Genomic DNA, 20,440 nt, shown 5'->3' with positions numbered 1-20,440 from the left:
ACCAGTCAGAATGGCCATCATCAAGAAATCTAGAAACAATAAATGCTGGAGAGGGTGTGGAGAAAAGGGAACCCTCTTGCACTGCTGGTGGGAATGTGAATTGGTACAGCCACTATGGAGAACAGTATGGAGGTTCCTTAAAAAACTAAAAATAGAACTACCATATGACCCAGCAATCCCACTACTGGGCATATACCCTGAGAAAACCATAATTCAAAAAGAGACATGTACCAAAATGTTCATCGCAGCTCTATTCACAATAGCCCGGAGCTGGAAACAACCTAAGTGTCCATCATCGGATGAATGGATAAAGAAGATGTGGCACATATATACAATGGAATATTACTCAGCCATAAAAAGAAATGAAACTGAGCTATTTGTAATGAGGTGGATAGACCTAGAGTCTGTCATACAGAGTGAAGTAAGTCAGAAAGAGAAAGACAAATACCGTATGCTAACACATATATACGGAATTTAAAAAAAAAAATGTCATGAAGAACCTAGGTGTAAAACGGGAATAAAGACACAGACCTACTAGAGAATGGACTCGAGGATATGGGGAGGGGGAAGGGTAAGCTGTGACAAAGCGAAAGAGAGGCATGGACATATATACACTACCAAACGTAAGGTAGATAGATAGTGGGAAGCAGCCGCAGAGCACAGGGAGATCAGCTCGGTGCTTTGTGACCGCCTGGAGGGGTGGGATGGGGAGGGTGGGAGGGAGGGAGATGCATGAGGGAAGGGATGTGGGAACAGATGTATATGTATGACTGATTCACTTTGTTATAAAGCAGAAACTAATAAAAAAAAAAAAAAGAAAAAAAGGGAGGGACTTCCCTGGTGGTGCAGTGGTTAAGACTCCACGTTCCCAATGCAGGGGGCCCAGCTTCGATCCCTGGTCAGGGAACTAGATCCCACATGCATGCTGCAACCAAAAGTTTGCATGCCACAACTAAGGAGCCAGCGACCTGCAACTAAGGAGCCCATGTGCTGCAACCATGGAGCTGGTGAGCCATAACTAAGGAGCCCTCAAGCAGCAACTAAGGAGCCCACATGCTGCAACTAAGGAGCCCATCAGCTGCAACTAAGACCCAGTGCAACCAAATAAATAAATATTTTTAAAAAGGGAGAGGATTCAAATCAGTAAAATTAGAAATGAAAAAAGGAGAAATTACAACTGACACGGCAGAAATACAAAGGATCCTAAGAGACTACTTACTACAAACAACTATATGCCAATAAAATGGACAACCTGGAAGAAATGGACAAATTCTTAGAAAGGTATAACCTTCCAAGACTGAACCAGGAAGAAATAGAAAATATGAACAGACCAATCACAAGTAATGAAATTGAAACTGTGATTTAAACTCTTCCAACAAACAAAAGTCCAGGACCAGATGGCTTCACAAGTGAATTCTATCAAACATTTAGAGAAGAGCTAACACCCATCCTTCTCAAACTCTTCCAAAAATTTGCGGAGGAAGGAACACTCCCAAACTCATTCTATGAGGCCACCATCACCCTGATACCAAAACCAGACAAAGATACCACAAAAAAAGAAAATTACAGACCAATATCACTGATGAATATAGATGCAAAAATCCTCAACAAAATACTAGCAAACAGAATCCAACAACACATTAAAAGGATCATACACCATGATCAAGTGGGATTTATCCCAGGGATGCAAGGATTCTTTAATATATGTAAATCAATCAATGTGATAAACCATACTAACAAATTGAAGAATAAAAACCATATGATCAACTCAATAGATGCAGAAAAAGCTTTTGACAAAATTCAACACCCATTTATGATAAAAACTCTCCAGAAAGTGGGCATAGAGGGAACCTACCTTAACATAATAAAGGCCATATACGACAAACCCACAGCGAACATCATTCTCAATGGTGAAAAACTGAAAGCATTTTCTCTAAGATCAGGAACAACATAAAGATGTCCACTCTCACCACTATTATACAACATAGTTTTGGAAGTCCTAGCCACAGCAATCAGAGAAGAAAAAGAAATACAAATTGGAAAAGAAGTAAAACTGTCACTGTTTGCAGATGACATGATACTATACATAGAGAATCCTAAAGATGCCACCAGAAAACTACTAGAGCTAATCAATGAATTTGGTAAAGTTTCAGGATACAAAATTAATGCACGGAAATCTCTTGCATTCCTGTATGCTAATGATGAAAAAAATCTGAAAGAGAAATTAAGGAAACACTCCCATTTACCATTGCAACAAAAAGAATAAAATACCTAGGAATAAAGCTACCTAGGGAGACAAAAGACCTGTATGCAGAAAACTATAAGACACTGATGAAAGAAATTAAAGATGATACCAACAGATAGAGAGATATACCATGTTCTTGGATTGGAAGAATCAATATTGTGAAAATGACTCTACTACCCAAAGCAATCTACAGATTCAATGCAATCCCTATCAAATTACCAATGGCTTTTTTTATGGAACTAGAACAAAAAATCTTAAAATTTGTATGGAGACACAAAAGACCCCGAATAGCCAAAGTGGTCTTGAGGGAAAAAAACGGAGCTGGAGAAATCAGGCTCCCTGACTTCAGACTATACTACAAAACTACAGTAATCAAGACACTATGATACTGGCACAAAAACAGAAATATAGATCAATGGTACAGGACAGAAAGCCCAGAGATTAACCCATGTACCTCTGGTCACCTAATCTATGACAAAGGAGGCAAGAATATACAGTGGAGAAATGACAGTTTCTTCAATAAGTGGTGCTGGGAAAACTGGACAGCTACATGTAAAAGAATGAAATTAGAACACTACCTAACACCATACACAAAAATAAACTCAAAATGGATTAAAGGCCTAAATGTAATACTGGACATTATAAAACTCTTAGAGGATAACATAGGAAAAACACTTTTCGGCATAAATCACAGCAAGATCTTTTTTGACTCACCTCCTAGAGAAATGGAAATAAGAACAAAAATAAACAAATGGGACCTAATGAAACGTAAAAGCTTCTGCACAACAAAGGAAACCATAAACAAGATGAAAAGACAACCCTCAGAATGGGAGAAAATATTTGCAAATGAAGCAACTGACAAAGGATTAATCTCCAAAATATACAAACAGCTCATGCAGCTCAATATCAAAACAACAAACCCAATCAAAAAATGGGCAGAAGACCTAAACAGACATTTCTTCAAAGAACACATATAGATGGTCAAGAGGCACATGAAAAGATGCTCAACATCACTAATTATTAGAGAAATGCAAATCAAAACTACAATGAGGTATCACCTCCCAATCAGAATGGCCATCATCAAAAAATCTACGAACAATAAATGTTGGAGATGGTGTGGAGAAAAGGGAACCCTCCTGCACTGCTGGTGGGAATGTAAATTGATACAGCCACTATGGAGAACAGTATGGAGTTTCCTTTAAAAATTGAAATTAGAACTACCGTTTTTTAGCAATAAAGTGTTCTTAAATTAAGGTATGTATATATATATATATATATTTTTAGACATAATACTATTGCACCCTTAACAGACTACAGTGTAGTGTAAACATAACTTTTATATGCTCTGGGAAACCAAAAAATCCATGTGACTCACTTTATTGCGATATTCACTTTAGTGCAGTTGTCTGGAACTGAACCTGCAATATCTCAAAGGTATGCCGGTACTCTGCTTACAATAATGGACAGAATAACCTGACAGGAGACAAGTAAGGAAATAGAGGACTTCACACAATAAACCAACTAGATCTAACAGACATACACAGAACACTCTACCCAACAACAATAAAAACACATTCTTCTCGAGTTCACATGGCATATTTTCCAGGAGAGAACATATGCTAACTGCAATTAAATCTCACACATTTTAAAAGACAGATAACATATTAAGTATCTTCTCTGACTACAATGGGATGATGTTAGAAGTCAATAACAAAAGGAAAACTGGAAAACTGACAAAATTGTGGAAATTAAACAACACATTTTTAAAGAAAGAAGACTCAAATTACTAAATCAGAAATCAAAGTGGGGACATTACTACCTATTCTACAGAAATAAAAAGGATTATAAGAGAGTACTATGAACAAATGTATGCCAAAAAGTTGGATGACCTAGATGAAATGGACAGATCCCTTGAAACACAAAACCTACCAAGACTAAATCACAAAGAAATAGATAATCTGAATAGACCAAATCTCCTAGAAAGGAGATTTAATCAGTAGTCAAAAATCTCCCAACCAAAAAAGCAAAACAAAACCAAAACCAATTCCTAACAAAGAAAAGCCATGGACCTGATGGGTTTACTGATGAAATCTACCAAAATTTAAAGAACTAATACCAATCTTTCTCAAACTTTTCCAAAAAACTGGAGAGGAGAGAACACTTCCCTACTTATTCTATGAAACCAGCATAATCTTGATACCAAAGACAGATAAAGACACTACAAGAAAACTACAGACCAATATCCCTTATGAACACTGATGCAAAAATCCTCAACACAAGACTGGCAATCTGAATTCAGCAGCATATTAAAAGGATTATATACCATAATCAAATGGGATTTATTCCTGGAATGCAAGAATGGTTCAACATACAAAATTCAATGTATACGTCACAGTTTTCTTCAACAGAATGAAGAAAAAAAAACCCACATGATCATCTTAATTGACGCAGAAAAAGTATGTGACAAAATTAAACACCACCGCATGATAAAAAACTCACTCAACAAACTAGGAATAGAAGGAAACTACCTCCACATAATAAAAGCTTTATGTGAAAAACCCACAACAAACATCATACTCAATGGTGCAAGACTGAGAGCATTCCTCTAAGATCAGGAACAAGGCAAAGATGCCTGCTTTCACCACTTCTATTCAACACAGTTCTTTAAGTTCTAGCCAGAGTGTTTAGGTAAGAAAAAGAAATAAAACGCATCCAAGTTGGAAAGGAAGAAATAAAATGATCTCTGTTTGCAGATATGATCTTATATAGAAAACCCTAAAGATTCCAACAAAAAACTTAAGGGTAAATGAATTGAGCAAAGTAGCAGGATACAAAGTCAACACACAAAAATCAGTTGCATTTCTATACACAAACAATGAGCAATCTGAAAAGGAAATTATAAAATGTTTCCATTTCCAATAGCATCAAAAAGAATAGGACTTCCCTGGAAGTACAGCGTTTAAGACTCTGTGCTTCCACTGCAGGGGATGGGGGTTCAATCCCTGGTCAGGGAGCTAGGATGCCACATGCCACATGGTGCAGGCAAAAAAAAAAAAAAAAAAAGAATAAAGTACTTAGGAATTAACCAATGAAGTAAAAGACTTGTACAATGAAAACTACAAAACACCGCTGAAAGAAACTAAAGACATAAGTAAGTGGAAACACATTCCATGTTTATGAATAGGAAGTCTTACTATAGTTAAAATCTCATTACTATCCCCAAAATCTACAGATTCAATGTAATTCCTATCAAAATCCCCATGACATTTTGTTTTTACAGAAAATTCTAAAATCATATGGAATCTCAAGGGACCCCGAATAGCCAAAACAATCTTGAAAAAAACTAAAAAAACTAGAGGACTCACTCTTCCTGATTTCAAAACTTACTACAAAGCTACTACAGTAATCAAAATAGCCAATGAAGACAGACATATAGACCAATGGCTAAGAAAAGAAAGCCCAGAAATAAACCCTCATATACATGGTCAAATGATATTTGACAAGGGTGCCAAGACCATTCTATAAGGAAACAACAGTCTTTTCAACAAATGGTGCTGGGAAAACTGGATATCCACATGCAAAAAAATGAAGTTGGACCCTTACCTAACAACCTACACAAAAATTAACTCAAAATGGACCAAGGACCTAAATATGTAAGACCTAAAACAATATAACTCTTAGAAGAAAACATAGGACAAGAGCTTCACAACACTGGATTTGGCAATGATTTCTTGGCTAGGATACCACAGGCACAGGTAGCAAAAAAAAAAAAATGCAAATTGGACTTCATGAAAATTTAAACAATTTTGTGCATCAAAGGACACCATCAACAGAGTAAAAAGGCAACCCACAGAATGGGAGAAAATATTTACAAATCATATGTATGACATGGGATTAATATCCAGAATATATAGAGAATTCCTAAAATTCAACAACAAAAAAACAAGCAACTCAATTCAAAAATGGGCAAAGGACTTGAATAGACATTTCTCCAAAAAAGATATACAAATGGCCAATAAGCACATGAAAAGATGCTCAACATCACTAATCATTAGGGAAATGCAAATCAAAAATACAATTAGATACCATCTCACACCCATTAGGATGACTACTATCAAAAATACAGAAAACAGGGCTTCCCTGGTGGCACAGTGGTTGAGAGTCCGCCTGCCGATGCAGGGGACACGGGTTCGTGCCCCAGTCCAGAAAGATCCCACATGCCACGGAGCGGCTGGGCCCGTGAGCCATGGCCGCTGAGCCTGCACGTCCGGAGCCTGTGCTCCACAATGGGAGAGGCCACAACAGTGAGAGGCCCGCGTACCGCAAAAAAAAAAACAGAAAACAAGTGTTGAAGAGGATGTGGAAAATTGGAAGCCTGTGTACTGTTAGTGGGAATAGTATAGCTGCTATGGAAAACAGTATGGCAGTTCCTCAAAATATCAGAAATAGAATTACCATGTCATCCAGCAATTTCACTTCTAGGTAGATACCCAAACAAACTGAAAGCAAGGTCTATATATATTCGTACACAATGTTCATAGCAGTATTATTTGCAAAAACTAAAAAATAGAAGCAACCCAAATGTCCATTGATGGATGAATGGATAGGCAAAATGTGATATATAAATACAATGGAATATTATTCAGCACTAAAAAGGGAGGAAATTCTGACACATGTTACAACATGGACGAATCTTGAGGACATTATGTTAAGTGAAATAAACCAGTCACAAGAAGAAAAATACTGTATGATTCCACTTCTGTGAGGTATTTAGTCAAAATCATAAAGACAGAAAGTAGAATGGTGATTGACAGGGGCTAGTGGGAGGGGAGAGTGGAGAATTATTGTTTAATGGCTACAGAATTTCAGCTTTACAAGATGAAAAGAGAGTTATGGGGGGAAAAAAGAGAAAAGAGAGCTATGGGGATGGATGGTGGTGCTGATGGTTGCACAACAATGTGAATGTAGTTAATACCACTGAACTATGTACTTAAAAATGGTTAAGATGGTATAGGGCTTCCCTGGTGGTGCAGTGATTAAGAATCTGCCTGCCAATGCAAGGGAAAACGGGTTCGAGCCCTGGCCCAGGAAGATCCCACATGCTGCTGAGCAACTAAGCCTGTGTGCCACAACTACTGAGCCTGCGCTCTAGAGCCCAGGAGCCACAACTACTGAGCCCACATGCCACAACTTCTGAAGCCCACGAGCCTAGAGCCCATGCTCTGCAACAAGAGAAGCCACCGCAATGAGAAGCCTGTGCACCGCAAGGAAGAGTAGCCCCCACTCGCCGCACCTAGAGAAAGCCCGTGTGCAGCAACGAAGACCCAATGCAGCCAAAAATAAATAAATAAAATAAAAATTTTAAAAGATGCCTGTTTCTTTAAGAAAATAAAAAGGTTAAGACGGTAAATGTTATTTGTATTTTATCACAATTTTTTTAAATAATTTTAAAAAAAGAAGATACTGTATGGCTCTACCATGGAGAGTGACAGATGAAGGAAATGAATGTCCCTATTTTCTGTGATTTAGGAACTTCAGGCATATTTGAATAACTGATTCAGTATTTTCAAACAATAAAACTTTAAAATCTTCATTACAGTTAAGATGAGTGTGATTGAGAGGAAAATCATATACACAGGTTCCACTGTGATATATTTGTTGGGTAAAATCAGTATATGGTTTTGTCTCATTTATCATAAAGCTTTTTTGGGATAGAGAGGGCAAAAGTGCTGAAACCCCAAGCAGGACTAAGGCATGTTTTCCTTTTTTACAGCTTCCTCTTTCTTCCATAGGGTTAATTAGCTCCACATGTAAATAGGTCCAAAACAAGCATCAGAATAGGTAAAGCCTGAAATTGACCATAAGGCTCAGAATCATTTGGACAGAAACCATAAGGAGTGTTGATGAAAAAAACCATTATTTTCTGTCACAGTGAATAAAGCAGTATTAAACACCCTTCACTCTCAATGCTCTTGGAGTTATTTGGATTGGCAAAACATGGCCCATGTACCACCACACTCCTCTGTAGCATCCACAGTGGATACCATTATTCCCTTTCCCACTGAGCTTGCTGCAGCATCAGGATACTGATCAGAGTTCATTAGCACATTGGATGAAACCTCTCTGTCATCCATGGCAACTGATGTGCTGTAAGCAAGGTCCCTGCAACTCCTGTCCTGCCTCTCCATCTCTGGAACAATACAAATGATTCAGTTTGCATTATGCCAGGTAACAGCTATTCAACTGCTGCCGCATCCTGACTACGAGCAGACAAGAGGCCACTTTAGCCAATTTCAGATCAGCGAGAAAGAGCACTATAATTCCAACTTACAGTTTCAAGGCTCTTCTGGAACTCCAGAAGTTTAGCTTTGGCGTCCTCATAATTCTTGAAGAACATACACAGTTCATACATCTCCATCATAAAGAGTAATGGGGACTCCTTTGAGGAAGAGTTTGAATGAAGTTAAAAATCCTGAAACTTAATCAATACTATATTCTCAATGAGTAATGCCAATATAAGAGAGGTTAAAGTAAAAAACAAAACTATTAATAACAGCTTTGTAGTAGAATGAAATCATATATATTAAAAAGAAAGGAAATTAAATTTATATTTCCTTTTGGAAAAAAGATACTCAGGCCAGGTACACCTACTCAACAGTCCATACTCCAGTCTATACTTGGTCCACTACACATGAGCAGGAGATGTTCCATTAGACGCTGCTAAGACACCTCTACATACACTCCTGGGTAATGGACTCCACTGATCTGTTAACCTACTGCTTGTTTGTGGCATTAATCCATACATTTCCATCACCCTGATGGGAGATTTTTGGTCAGAGGATAGGAGTTCTAGAATTAGAGATTATGGGTCTGAACCGTAAGTAAACCACTTACTAAAGTACTCTGAGACCCTGGCCATGTTACTTAAGTTCTGTGAGCCTTAGTATCTCACTCTGTAAAATGAGGATAATATCACTTCATAACATTCTTCTAAAATATTACTTTATATAGGATTATTGTTAGAATCGACTAAAATAATATATATAAAGCACTTTGCTAAATAAATGATAGATCTAATATCGTTATCTGTTGTTGGCTTAAAAAAAAATCCCAGAAATAGGAAAAATTTTAAAAGCCAACGGGGGATATTCTGAAGTAACCCTTTTAAACTGAGGAAAGAAATGAACTAACACTACCTTAAAGAAAAGCTGGAAACCTCTGATGAGAGTTTTGCTCTTCTGCCGTGTTAATAATGTCCTCCAGATGACTGAGAGGTCCTCAAGGTCCCAGGTATGGCCCTCTATTGAGCCCTGAATGTGTCCCATTGCTTCAGCTGCAACACTGTGCTCCACAGAAGTGATGATCCAAACACAGAGGCAAGGAATAGCACTGGCGTCCTGCCAGTGGATAAGAACTTTTCAAAATAAGATAATGACTGCACATGGATTACTTGACTGCAGAAGCTTCCAGCAATGCTACAACTACAGATGGATATTTCCTGTTTAGAACAAGTCACCTCACTAAATTGGTTAAAATGACTTGAAAATCCTTCAAACATGAAACAAACTCTAGTGAACAACCAAGGGACTGTTATAAACTGTCCTGCAGAGTATAGTAGGTCAAAAGGCCAAGAAACCGAGGGGATATATGTGGAGGTCAGGGAAGTACTAAGTATAAGAAAACAAGACTGTCCTCTACAGAACTACTGATCAAGGGACTGTTCGGAGCATCCCTCCTTCCCTGCTCAAGACACAGAGGTGGTCGGTCCACCAAAGCATCCTTCTCTATGACTGCCAACCGGAAGCCAAGGCTCTGATCACTTAAGTTACTGAACATTAAGGCACAAGGAAATGCACTAGATGGCCTGAAGCCTAAGCTGGGGAAGCACAAAAAGTGGCAGTTACCTTGGAAACACATGCTAGGGCCTCACTGTCATCACCTCACATTCCCTCTGATTATCAGCCTTCCCTGTCTCTTCCCACTTTTTCTACTGCCCTCTGAGTCCCTAATGTAGGCTTCTCAAGATTCTCACCTGGACACATGAGGCCAGGACACTAAGGATTGGGGCCTGTTGTTTCACTGCTTCTGCCAGGAGCCAGCACCAGGAGTTTGGCACCTCTGAGCACTGAAGCAGAATTTCAAAGAAATCAGTCATCTCTACTTTGTTTCTTTGGAGTTCCTGCGGGGACTTGTTGCAGACTTGATCACTGTCCATTCTAGACTTGGACACTGAGGGCAAGTTCTCAAAAGCCAGTCTTAAGTGGTCTTGAAGAACAGGGCTGAAATACTGGAGAAGAGATTTCACCTAGAAAACATATTAGATGATTGATGATCAAAAAAGACAACCAACTTCCAATTTCAGCTGGAGCTGAAAATGTTGGAGAAAAGCATAGGCAAAATTTTTCTTTCTCACCCTGAACTGCGTCAGAGGTGACCATATAATTTTATATAATTGTTGTTTGAGTGAGTTTTCATATTCAATCTGGAGTCACAAAAACTCTTCCTTCAGCTCTTTAGTAGTAATGACTAGTCCTCTGAAGCCAACCCACTGAAATCTTAGTAAAAATAATAGTATCATAGCAAACAAAAGCCTATGTATATACAACAGAAAGAACACTGTCTTCTGAGAAGTGTTCCAATTTCTCTTCTTGAATAACTGGCAACAATCGGTGGCTTACCTCCTCTGGGTGGTAATTATGGAGTTGGCTGTGAATAATAAACTGTAACCAATCATTTGCTTTGGCACATTCTCTAAGGTAAGATGTGCTCAGTTTCAGATTGTGGAGCCTGCAGAATTGTACCACTAATGCCCACTGGCTGCTGGATTCACTGGATAACCTATAATTGGGAGTCGGGGTGGGGGGTAAGAGGAAAAAACTGGTTAAATGTAGCTTTAAACTGGAAACTTAGTAAAAAATAAACTACAGTATATTCTCTAAAAAGCCTTTCAACAAATACCAAATACTTATTAGACTACTTTGGAAAAAAAAGGACTCTTTCACCCATAATGTACAATAACTTTCTTAGCATACTGGCAAAATTCATTCCTCTTTTTTATCAACCAAGTATCAATCAAACCAGCTATGCACCATCTTTAGGAGAATTGAGAAAAATAGTCACTCAAGAAATTGTCTGAGTGCTTAATTCTCTTGCATGATTCACTTTAGAGTATCAGAGCCCTGACAGGTGCCTGGGCTTTCTTGCTAAGGGGAGGGTACCTGCTGAGAAGGAAACTGCTGAGAACAGTCAGTGACAGGAGGTACATGAGAATGGTGCATTCCCAGGGTCGGGGTAGCGGGTCAGCCCCAGTGGAGAACAGCACAGAGGAAAGATGACATAAATGTATAAGGAGAGGGGCTTTTGTGGACAGACGGTCACCTCACCTTCCATTATCAACTCACATATATTAGCAAGAAAAAACTCAAGGATATCACTTAGAGTCAAATTTTGTGAGATCTACCCCGCTCTTTCTGAAATGATTTCAACATGTAACACTTAAGAGACTTCTCAGACCAGCAGCACAGTAGAGGAGACAAAGCTCTTCTCCACCTCTTGGAAACTCTACCTGTAAAGAGGGAATCATTATCTTCACCCTTCTTTTACTGATAGCAAGATGCAATCGAAATCTGTTTTGTGCTCGATGAGTAAGAAGATAATAAGGTCTAGTAAGAAGATAAGGTCTGGTGAAAACATGTGTTGGAAGAAAGACTAGGCAAACACAGATTGGAACAATAAAGCTTGCTAGAAAAGAGGCTGGGATCGCAACTCACAAACCTCTTTATTTCCTGCTGCTGAATGCTGTCCCATATACCTTCTTCTAAGAGAACAAGCAATTCTTCTATGGTTGACTTTTCACCCATAGCCAGTTTAGATAGTTTTTCAGCTATAAGAAATATAAACAACAAAATATGGTCAAGAGAAAAGGTCGGGAACTGGGCAGTTCTGTTTGAAGAGTGTGGCCCAGAGACATTTCAGAAACCCATTAAGGGGCCCAATAAAATGACATAAAGTGCAAAAATTCTGCAGAAAAAGGATGAAACAGAAGATAATTGTTTCTTCCCCAACCACTCACAATTCAATGCCTTAGACCTATTAGTCCCTTGTTCTCTCAACAAATGACATAAACGTGCTGTACCTAGAGACTCTCTGATAAAGTTGTACTGAGCATCTTCATTTCTACACGTGTAGCTCAAAATTATATTGGCCACTTTCATGTCAACTCTGAGCTTGAGGCTGTCGAGGCCAAGCAGTTCTAAGAAACAAACACAGGCAGCTCCTATTGAAGGTATGTGGAAGGAGGAGAGCCCTAAAACATAGGCTTCATTGCCTACTTGCTGGATCCTGAAAAAGAAAGGAATCAAAATCACATGAGCACGTGAAAATTTTTTCTCACCAGGAAAAGCAGATTGAATTACATCAGTGATACTTGGAGCATCAGATGCATGCGATTTTTGACTTCCTCCCCCTTCCCTTTTTCATTTAGGTTCTTGGTAGATTTTAGTCGCCTTCTGGCTCCATAGCCCCCTATCCCCTTATATTTTACCTTCTCCTAAAATGCCTACTCATAGTCCAAATTATTTTTGCTTCCAACTTTATTCAGGGAACATGGAATGGAACTTATGAAAGACTGCCACCTTATGATCTTATTAATTGTGATTATGTACACAAACTACCAAGAAAATTAATGCCACCTAAAATTTGACATCATAAAGCACATACATTTTAAACGACTCACATATGCACTTTTACATGACTAGAAAAATTTCGAGGAAAGATGCACAAGAAATTAACCATGTTTATATACCATGTAGAATGAAGATGAGAGAATGAGGGACTTTCTTCTTTCATTTTTCACCCTTCTGACCTACTTAAATATTTTAACATAAAGATGCATTATTTTGTTAACTATAAAACAATAAATAAAATAAATCTGTATTTAGCTGCTGATTATATCAAATACTCCTCCCAATTCTGTGCTTTATAAAAGTGAATTATAAAAGACCAAGATCTTAAATACAGAATTCACATCTCACTATAGAATTCCCTCTTTATAATAATTGCTAACATTTGGCAAGCTCCTGGATCATTATTTAAAAACATTGTTTTCAGATATATTTATTATCTTATTTAAAATATATTTTAATCTTTTTTCCTATTAACAGAAGTAAGGGAATTCCCTGGCGGTCCAGTGGTTAGGACTCCATGCTTCCACTGCAGGGGGCATGCGTTCAATCCCTGGTGGGGGAACTAACATCCCGCAAGCTGCGCGGCGCGGGCCAAAATACAAACAAACAACACAAAAGTAAGACAAGATAAATGCCAAAAACCTGGGATACACAGAAAAGCACAAATGAAAAAATACATATATACATAATTCCCCAGTCAAATATAATTACTAACTGTGGTATGTTTCCAATAGGTTTTTTATATGCATTTATATGCATGTGTAAGAGTACACAGATATGCCTTTTATTAAGAGTACAAATTATGTTTTAAATACTCACAGCTGCTTGGGGGTCTTGCTCTTCGTTAATTCCTGAACCAGAAAAGTACCAAACGCAAACGACGGTCGTCCATGATATAAATAATAAGCAAAATTCAGACGTTCTACTATAGCATATTTATTAACCAGGTCAGGGCTAGAGAAATGTGGGAGCTGACTCGCTGCATCTGGGGGGAAAGTGAAGCAGTATTAATCCTCTGCACCTCACCATGATTAATTTGAGATCTGCGTGTGGAAAACTTTACTCTGAAATGGTAAAAGAAAACTGGTTGCTATAATCATTTTGTACCACTGTGTATCACTTTGAACCACCAAGATGTAATAATTTTATTTTAATGTGTGGAGGTAGCCCTCATTTTATACAAAAATGTGTACCTGAGAAGCTGCATAAAAACTTATAAAGTATGCTTTTCCCCTACTGAACTTGTTATTTTAGATGCTTTAATTTTGTATCTGATGATCCATTAAGTTCACAGTGGCAAGAACCCTTTAACTACAAAATCTCTGCTAATGATTTGCAAGTGTAGCGTTTTAATTCATTCATGCAGCTCATATTTATATGAATCCTCTATTCACCAAGGCCAACTCACTGTACCTTTCTCCAACAAATACTTTGAGAAGAACATCCTTTTCTCCATATTAATACCCTCCTAATAAACTTTTCTTATCACTACCTGTAACTTCTGACTTTGGATTCATAGAGCACCTTATTATCTACATCATGATACCAACTTTCCAAGACCAGCAGAGTAGTTCAAAGTTCCTCTGTGCCCACGAAAAAAGCAGAAAAAAATTTTTTTAATCTTTTTAGAAAAATACGAAGTCAAAAGATATTTGGATGTGAAAAGTTGGTATGAAATAAAGTTAGGGCTTGATAGGAACAGTTAACTGCTTCTTAACTGCTTACTACCTATTAAAAAAATGAGACAAAACAACATTTTGAACTGTTAACAGTGCATCTGCTCTTATTTTCAAAGTTCAAAGCTTATTTCTGAAATAAAGTTGTATCCCTCCCATGGAATTCCAAGGGCTTTTTATATTGTGACTTAGCTCTTATTAAAAAAACAGGACTTGAAGACTTTAGAGGAGTCTGTCATCTTACAAAGCTATTACTTAAAAGTATACCTCCTTTGAGATTAAAAAACTGTCACACACCTTATCCGTATTCTTTGTAAGATCAGAGTGACTCTGGTAACTTACAATTACATATAAAACCATTCATTCATTCAATATTTGCTCAGTTCATATAAAGCTGAATGAACAAACTTGAGTTTTTATTCAAATAAGACCCTGATTTTTTAGTGGTTTGGTGGCTAGTATGGAGATTTTGTATAAGAGAAAATTCTACCTGAAGAGAAATTTTTCTCTGGCCTGCTGAAGCCAAATCACCACGCAGTTGCCTTGTGGCTACTTTCAGTGGTAAAACCATATGATAAAAGAAGTCAACATTCTAATTAAATACAACTCTCCAATTTTAAAAATCCATATTATGTCTTCATGATAATTGTTTCATTTAATTTGTGCTTTATTTCCTCAAATATGTTTTAAACGTCTAAAAATCAGGCAGGGAACATGCCTTCAACTTCCTCTGTGTACCCAGGAGAGTGCTCCATCTCCACCAGGGCCTCAGGACTCTGGCTAACTGATGGAGTTGGAGCCATTAGAACAGTACAGGGGATTCTGTCTACTCTCCAGTAACCTCACTGAGATTAGAATGAGTATTTTCACTTGAAAATGCAATAAGCACTACTTTATCCTGCACTGAACAAATATCAATTGAATATCTATTATAGGCCCGGCACTGCACTAGGCACTAGGTAAATTCAATATATTGAAATTTGAACTTATAAAACTGACACATTAGAAAATGCACTTTTACATAAGTCAATAAATATTTACAGGGTATATATTACAAGGTATATATTATGTGAAAAGTACTAATTTGAAGCCTCCTTTAGAGTAATATAGGCAGAGGCACCACAGGTAATATGATATTAAAGGCTAATTCAAAATGAATAAGTAAAAAAGAAATAGAAAAAGCAGAGTTTAAGAATAGCACAAAAAAAAATCAGGGGAAATTTTATGGTCTAGAGAGGATGGCAGTGTGTGCGCATCTGGTGCTTACCATGTGTCAGGAACTGCAAGAGCTTTTTAAATGCCTTGTCTCCTTTCATTCTCACGTAACATGTGAGGTGGACACTGTCACTTACCTTATTTTATAGAAAACTGAAGAGAAGTTAAATCAGTTGCCCAAGGTCATACAGCTATTACATGGTAGAGCCAGGTTTTGTCTAATGCCAACACCTATGCTCTTAACCTTTATAATACTATAGTGCAAGTGAACAAGGATTTTTGGAAAGGGAGAAAGTTAAGCAGGTCTATATTACATTCCCCAGCAAGTAAAGCACTAGTGACCTCATACAATGACTTTTAACTCACAGTATGTTTTCAATTCAGCTTCCTAGAAAATGTTTTCCAACAAAACTACCATGAGGTATCACCTTACTATGGTCAGAATGGCCATCATAAAAAGTCTAAAAATAATAAATGCTGGAGAGGGTGTGGAGAAAAAGGAACCCTTCTACACTGTTGGGGAGAATGTAAATTAGTACAGCCACTATGGAAAACAGTATGGAGGTTCCTTAAAAAACTAAAAATAGAGCTACCATATGATCCAGCAATCCCACTCCTAGGCATATATCCAGAGAAAGCCATAATTCGAAAAGATACATGCACCCCCAATGGTCACTGCAGCACTATTTACAATAGCCAGGACATGGAAGCAACCTAAATGTCCATCAACAGAGGACTGGATAAAGAAGATGTGGTACACATATATATAATGGAATATTACTCAGCCATAAAAAAGAATGAAATAATGCCATTTGCAGCAACATGGATGGACCCAGAGATTGTCATACTGAGTGAAGTAAGTCAGACAGAGAAAGACAAATATCATATGATATTGCTTAAATGTAGAATCTTAAAAAAAGGGTATAAATGAACTTATCTACAAAACAGAAATAGAGTTACAGATGTAGAAAACAAACTTATGGTTACCAGGGGGTAACTGGCAGGGGAGGGGGGGAGGGATAAATCGTAAGATTGGGGTTGACATATACTCACTACTATATATAAAATAGATAACTAATAAGGACCTACTGTATAGCACAGGGAACTCCACTCAATACTCTGTAATGGCCTATGTGGGAAAATAATCTAAGAAAGAGTGGATATATGTATATGTATAATAGATTTACTTTGCTGTACACCCAAAACTAACACAACATTGTAAATCAACTATACCACAAATTAAAAAAAAAAAAAAAAAAAGGCTGGGTGGAGGGTATACTGCTGTTCATTTTATTATTTTTACCATACATTTACATTATATACACTCTTCTATATATGTTTCAGAATGTAAAAGCCAATCTAAGGAAGGGCATCATACATCCAGTGAGAGCTTTGTGTTTGTTTTTTAATATTCTCCATAGCTGATTCAACATAGAGAGTGTCTTGATATTATTTATGAGAATAAAGGATAAATATAAGTGGGAAAAAAAAAAGATCCAGCAATCCCACTCCTGGGCATATATCCGGAGAAAACTATAATCAGAAAAGGTACAAGCACCCCAAAGTTCACTGCATCACTATTTACAATAGCCAAGACATGGAAGCAACCTAGATGTCCATCAGCAGATAAATGAATAAAGAAAATGTGATATATATATATATATATATTGAGCCATAAAAAAGAATGAAATAATGCCATCTGCAGCAACAGGGATGGACCTAGAGATTATCATACTAAGTGAAATAAGTCAGACAAAGACAAATATCATATGATATAGCTTATATGTGGAATCTAAACAAATGATACAAATGAACTTATTTACAAGACAGAAAGAGACTCACAGACACAGAAAACAAACTTATGGTTATCAAAGGGGAAAGGGTGGGGAGGGATAAGTTAGGAGGTTGGGATTAACAATATACACACTATTATATATAAAACGGATAACCAACAATGACCTACTGTATAGCACAGGGCACTATATTCAATATTTTGTAATAACCTATAAGGGAAAAGAATCAGAGAAAGAATATATATACAACTGAATCACTGTGCTGTACACCTGAAACTAACATAATACTGTAAATCAACGATATTTCAATTAAAAAAAAAGAAAATGTTTTCCAGTGGAATGTGCCTTTATTTTTAAAATAGAAAGCAGGGGGGAAACTAGGTTGGCTTTACATAAATGAACTTCTGTCAACACTGCTGAAATGCTTCTAAAGCAAGAAGAATCCATAATGACTTACCTCCTATAGTCAGTGTGTTGGCAGACTGCCAGCCAAACAATCTGCTAGGATCAAAGGGCAATAATGACTGAAAAAGGGGAAAAGTCAAATCAGAGTTAAAAGTTAATTGATTCTAAAGTGAAGTAAACAAAATCATATGAAAGAGCTTCACAGGCAGTCTGCTTCCCTTCTTCAGGGCAATTAAAAACTTTTATCTTTCTAGACATAAATTCTTTGAACACAAGCATATGAGACATTTTTCTACATTAATAAAAATAGAACTGGCTATGTTCCTTTTGAAGACTCTACGCACTTCAAACTATGTCTGCAAAGTATACCCTCTTTTGGTAGAACCAGCATCAATTATAATGTAAAAATGGCTTTACAAGTCCTTTGGAATCAAAAGGCAAGAGGACTAAGAGGCTAGAAAATGTTACCACGTAAATACAACAAGGTGTGCTGAGGCAGGTCAGGAAAGAGTGAGACAACTAGATCAAGGGTTAAAGGAATGTGATGACCAAACCATCAATAACAACAGCAAAGAAAAAACAGCCAACTAAGATCAGGTCAGTCAGAAAAGGTTTGAGAGCAAGGAGCGCTGGGTGTTTTGAAATCTGTAGGCCAAAGGTTTAGCAAAGACAGTAAATAGATGGTGGGAGGGATATGAGACAAGAGAACTCTTAGGCCAAGATCTGGATGGCTAAGAAAAGAGCAGCTTTAATTTTATTTATGTATTTATGTATGCATGTATGTATGTATGTATGTATTGACTTATTAATTCTTAGTTCCCAGACCAGGGATTGAACCTGGGCCATGGCAGTGAAAGTGCCAAGTCCTAACCACTGGACTGCCATGGAATTCCAAAGCAGCTTTAATTTTAAATTAAGGGAGAAGAATCTTGTGGTCTATTAAGGAAGGAATACTCTTCCTAAAATAACAGGACTAAATAATTGCATCAGTCAACCTGAAAACAGAACAAAGAACAACCTGAAACCTCTTATGTTTTAGGCTGATTGAATCCACTTTAGGTAGTAAAACTATGTTTTTATATAATCTACTTATATCTAGTTTATATACCAGTGTTACTCAAAGTGCTGATCTGCAATGAGATAAGAAGCTTGTGATAAATATAAATCTAGCTTATTGCTTCCTTCTTTGAGAAAGTCTTGCTACATAAAAACAAAACAAACAAACAAACCAAAAAAAAAAAAAAAAACCCAACCCTGCTGACACATACCAGCAACAAGCAGTTCATGGACTGGCACCTGCCTGGGGACCACATTTTTAAGTAGCACCAGTCTGTACCCTATAAAATTTCACATTAGAGTAAGAGAGGTTTTGTACCTTCATAGGATTATAGAGTTTAGATTGAACTGAAGACACTGTAGGAATATTTGTACCCAGGAAAAAAAGCAAAAGCCTTTTGAGATGAGAAATGAGCAAAAGAAGGTGTCCTTAATTGAGGATCCCTGGATAGGTTTCAGGGAATCTGTGAATACCTCTGAAATAGAAGCAAAATTATGTGCAACTTTTCTGGATAGAGGGTTCATAGCTCTCTCACATTTTTTTTTTAAATTTATTGTTTTTGGCAGCATCAGGTCTTGGTTGGGCACGTGGGCTCTCTAGTTGGGGCTTCTCTCTACTTGAGGCGCACAGGCTCTGTAGTTGTGTGACGCAGGCTTAGCTGACCGTGCGGCATGTGGGATCTTAGTTCCCTGACCAGGGATCAAACCCGCATCTCCTGCATTGGAAGGCGGATTCTTAACCACTGGACCACCAGGGAAGTCTCTCACATTCTTAAAGAGGTCTTTGTCCTAAAGGTGACTTAAATAAACAGCCCTATTCACTGAGAAGAGAAATTATCAGTGGTAGAATGAAGCAGCTTTCAATGAAAGTAGCAGACAAGTATGCTGGCCAACTATCTGTCTGCTCTCAGATCCATTTCTACCTTTCCCATGTTCTGCCCTGAATTGCAGAGAAGTGCATTTCCCAAACTCATTTGCCTTCTGGCTACCAGACAGGTTTAGTCATGAGAGAAAACATGGGAGATTAAAGGTGGCAAGAGGGGAGAAACCAAGATATTTTCCCCTTCTTTGTTTTCTAGGGCATCCCCTGCATGGTTCCAGCCCTACCCTCTTGTCCCAGTTCCCAGTAGGTAGCCCGGTTGTGATTTTAGCTCCCAGAGAGGCTCCAGCTATTGGGTTCAGACAACACCACTTTCTTGCAGCCTTAGGGGGTGTTGACTGCTTCCTTCTTTGTTAATTTTTGGGTTGTCTCATTATCACACATTTGGTTTCTCCATTTTGCTATCATTCTGTGTAAGTAATTCCCTATATTAAATGTCCTCCATTTGGAAGATCCAGAGTGGTTCCTGTTTTCCTGGCTGAACG

At 37.7% G+C, this 20,440-nt stretch overlaps 1 protein-coding gene across 1 annotated transcript in view; it reads right to left on the bottom strand.

Annotated features, from left to right (window-relative positions):
• SPG11 (SPG11 vesicle trafficking associated, spatacsin) overlaps positions 1–20,440 on the bottom strand; it is a 79,255-nt gene that overhangs the window by 25,431 nt on the left and 33,384 nt on the right. Inside the window, exons 20-27 of the mRNA XM_082617140.1 lie at positions 18,072–18,138; positions 13,750–13,915; positions 12,381–12,586; positions 12,020–12,128; positions 10,924–11,083; positions 10,278–10,550; positions 9,442–9,642; positions 8,577–8,684 (exon numbers count right to left, since the gene is read on the bottom strand). Coding sequence (XP_082473266.1) covers positions 8,577–8,684; positions 9,442–9,642; positions 10,278–10,550; positions 10,924–11,083; positions 12,020–12,128; positions 12,381–12,586; positions 13,750–13,915; positions 18,072–18,138 — 1,290 coding nt within the window. The remainder of the gene's footprint in view (positions 1–8,576; positions 8,685–9,441; positions 9,643–10,277; positions 10,551–10,923; positions 11,084–12,019; positions 12,129–12,380; positions 12,587–13,749; positions 13,916–18,071; positions 18,139–20,440) is intronic.

Source organism: Mesoplodon mirus, assembly GCF_964341445.2.
Source record: "Mesoplodon mirus genome assembly, chromosome: 4".
NCBI classification, from domain to species: Eukaryota; Metazoa; Chordata; class Mammalia; order Artiodactyla; family Ziphiidae; genus Mesoplodon; species Mesoplodon mirus.
Note: the sequence above shows the minus strand (reverse complement) of the source record. Positions and strands in the feature narration are given on the sequence as shown.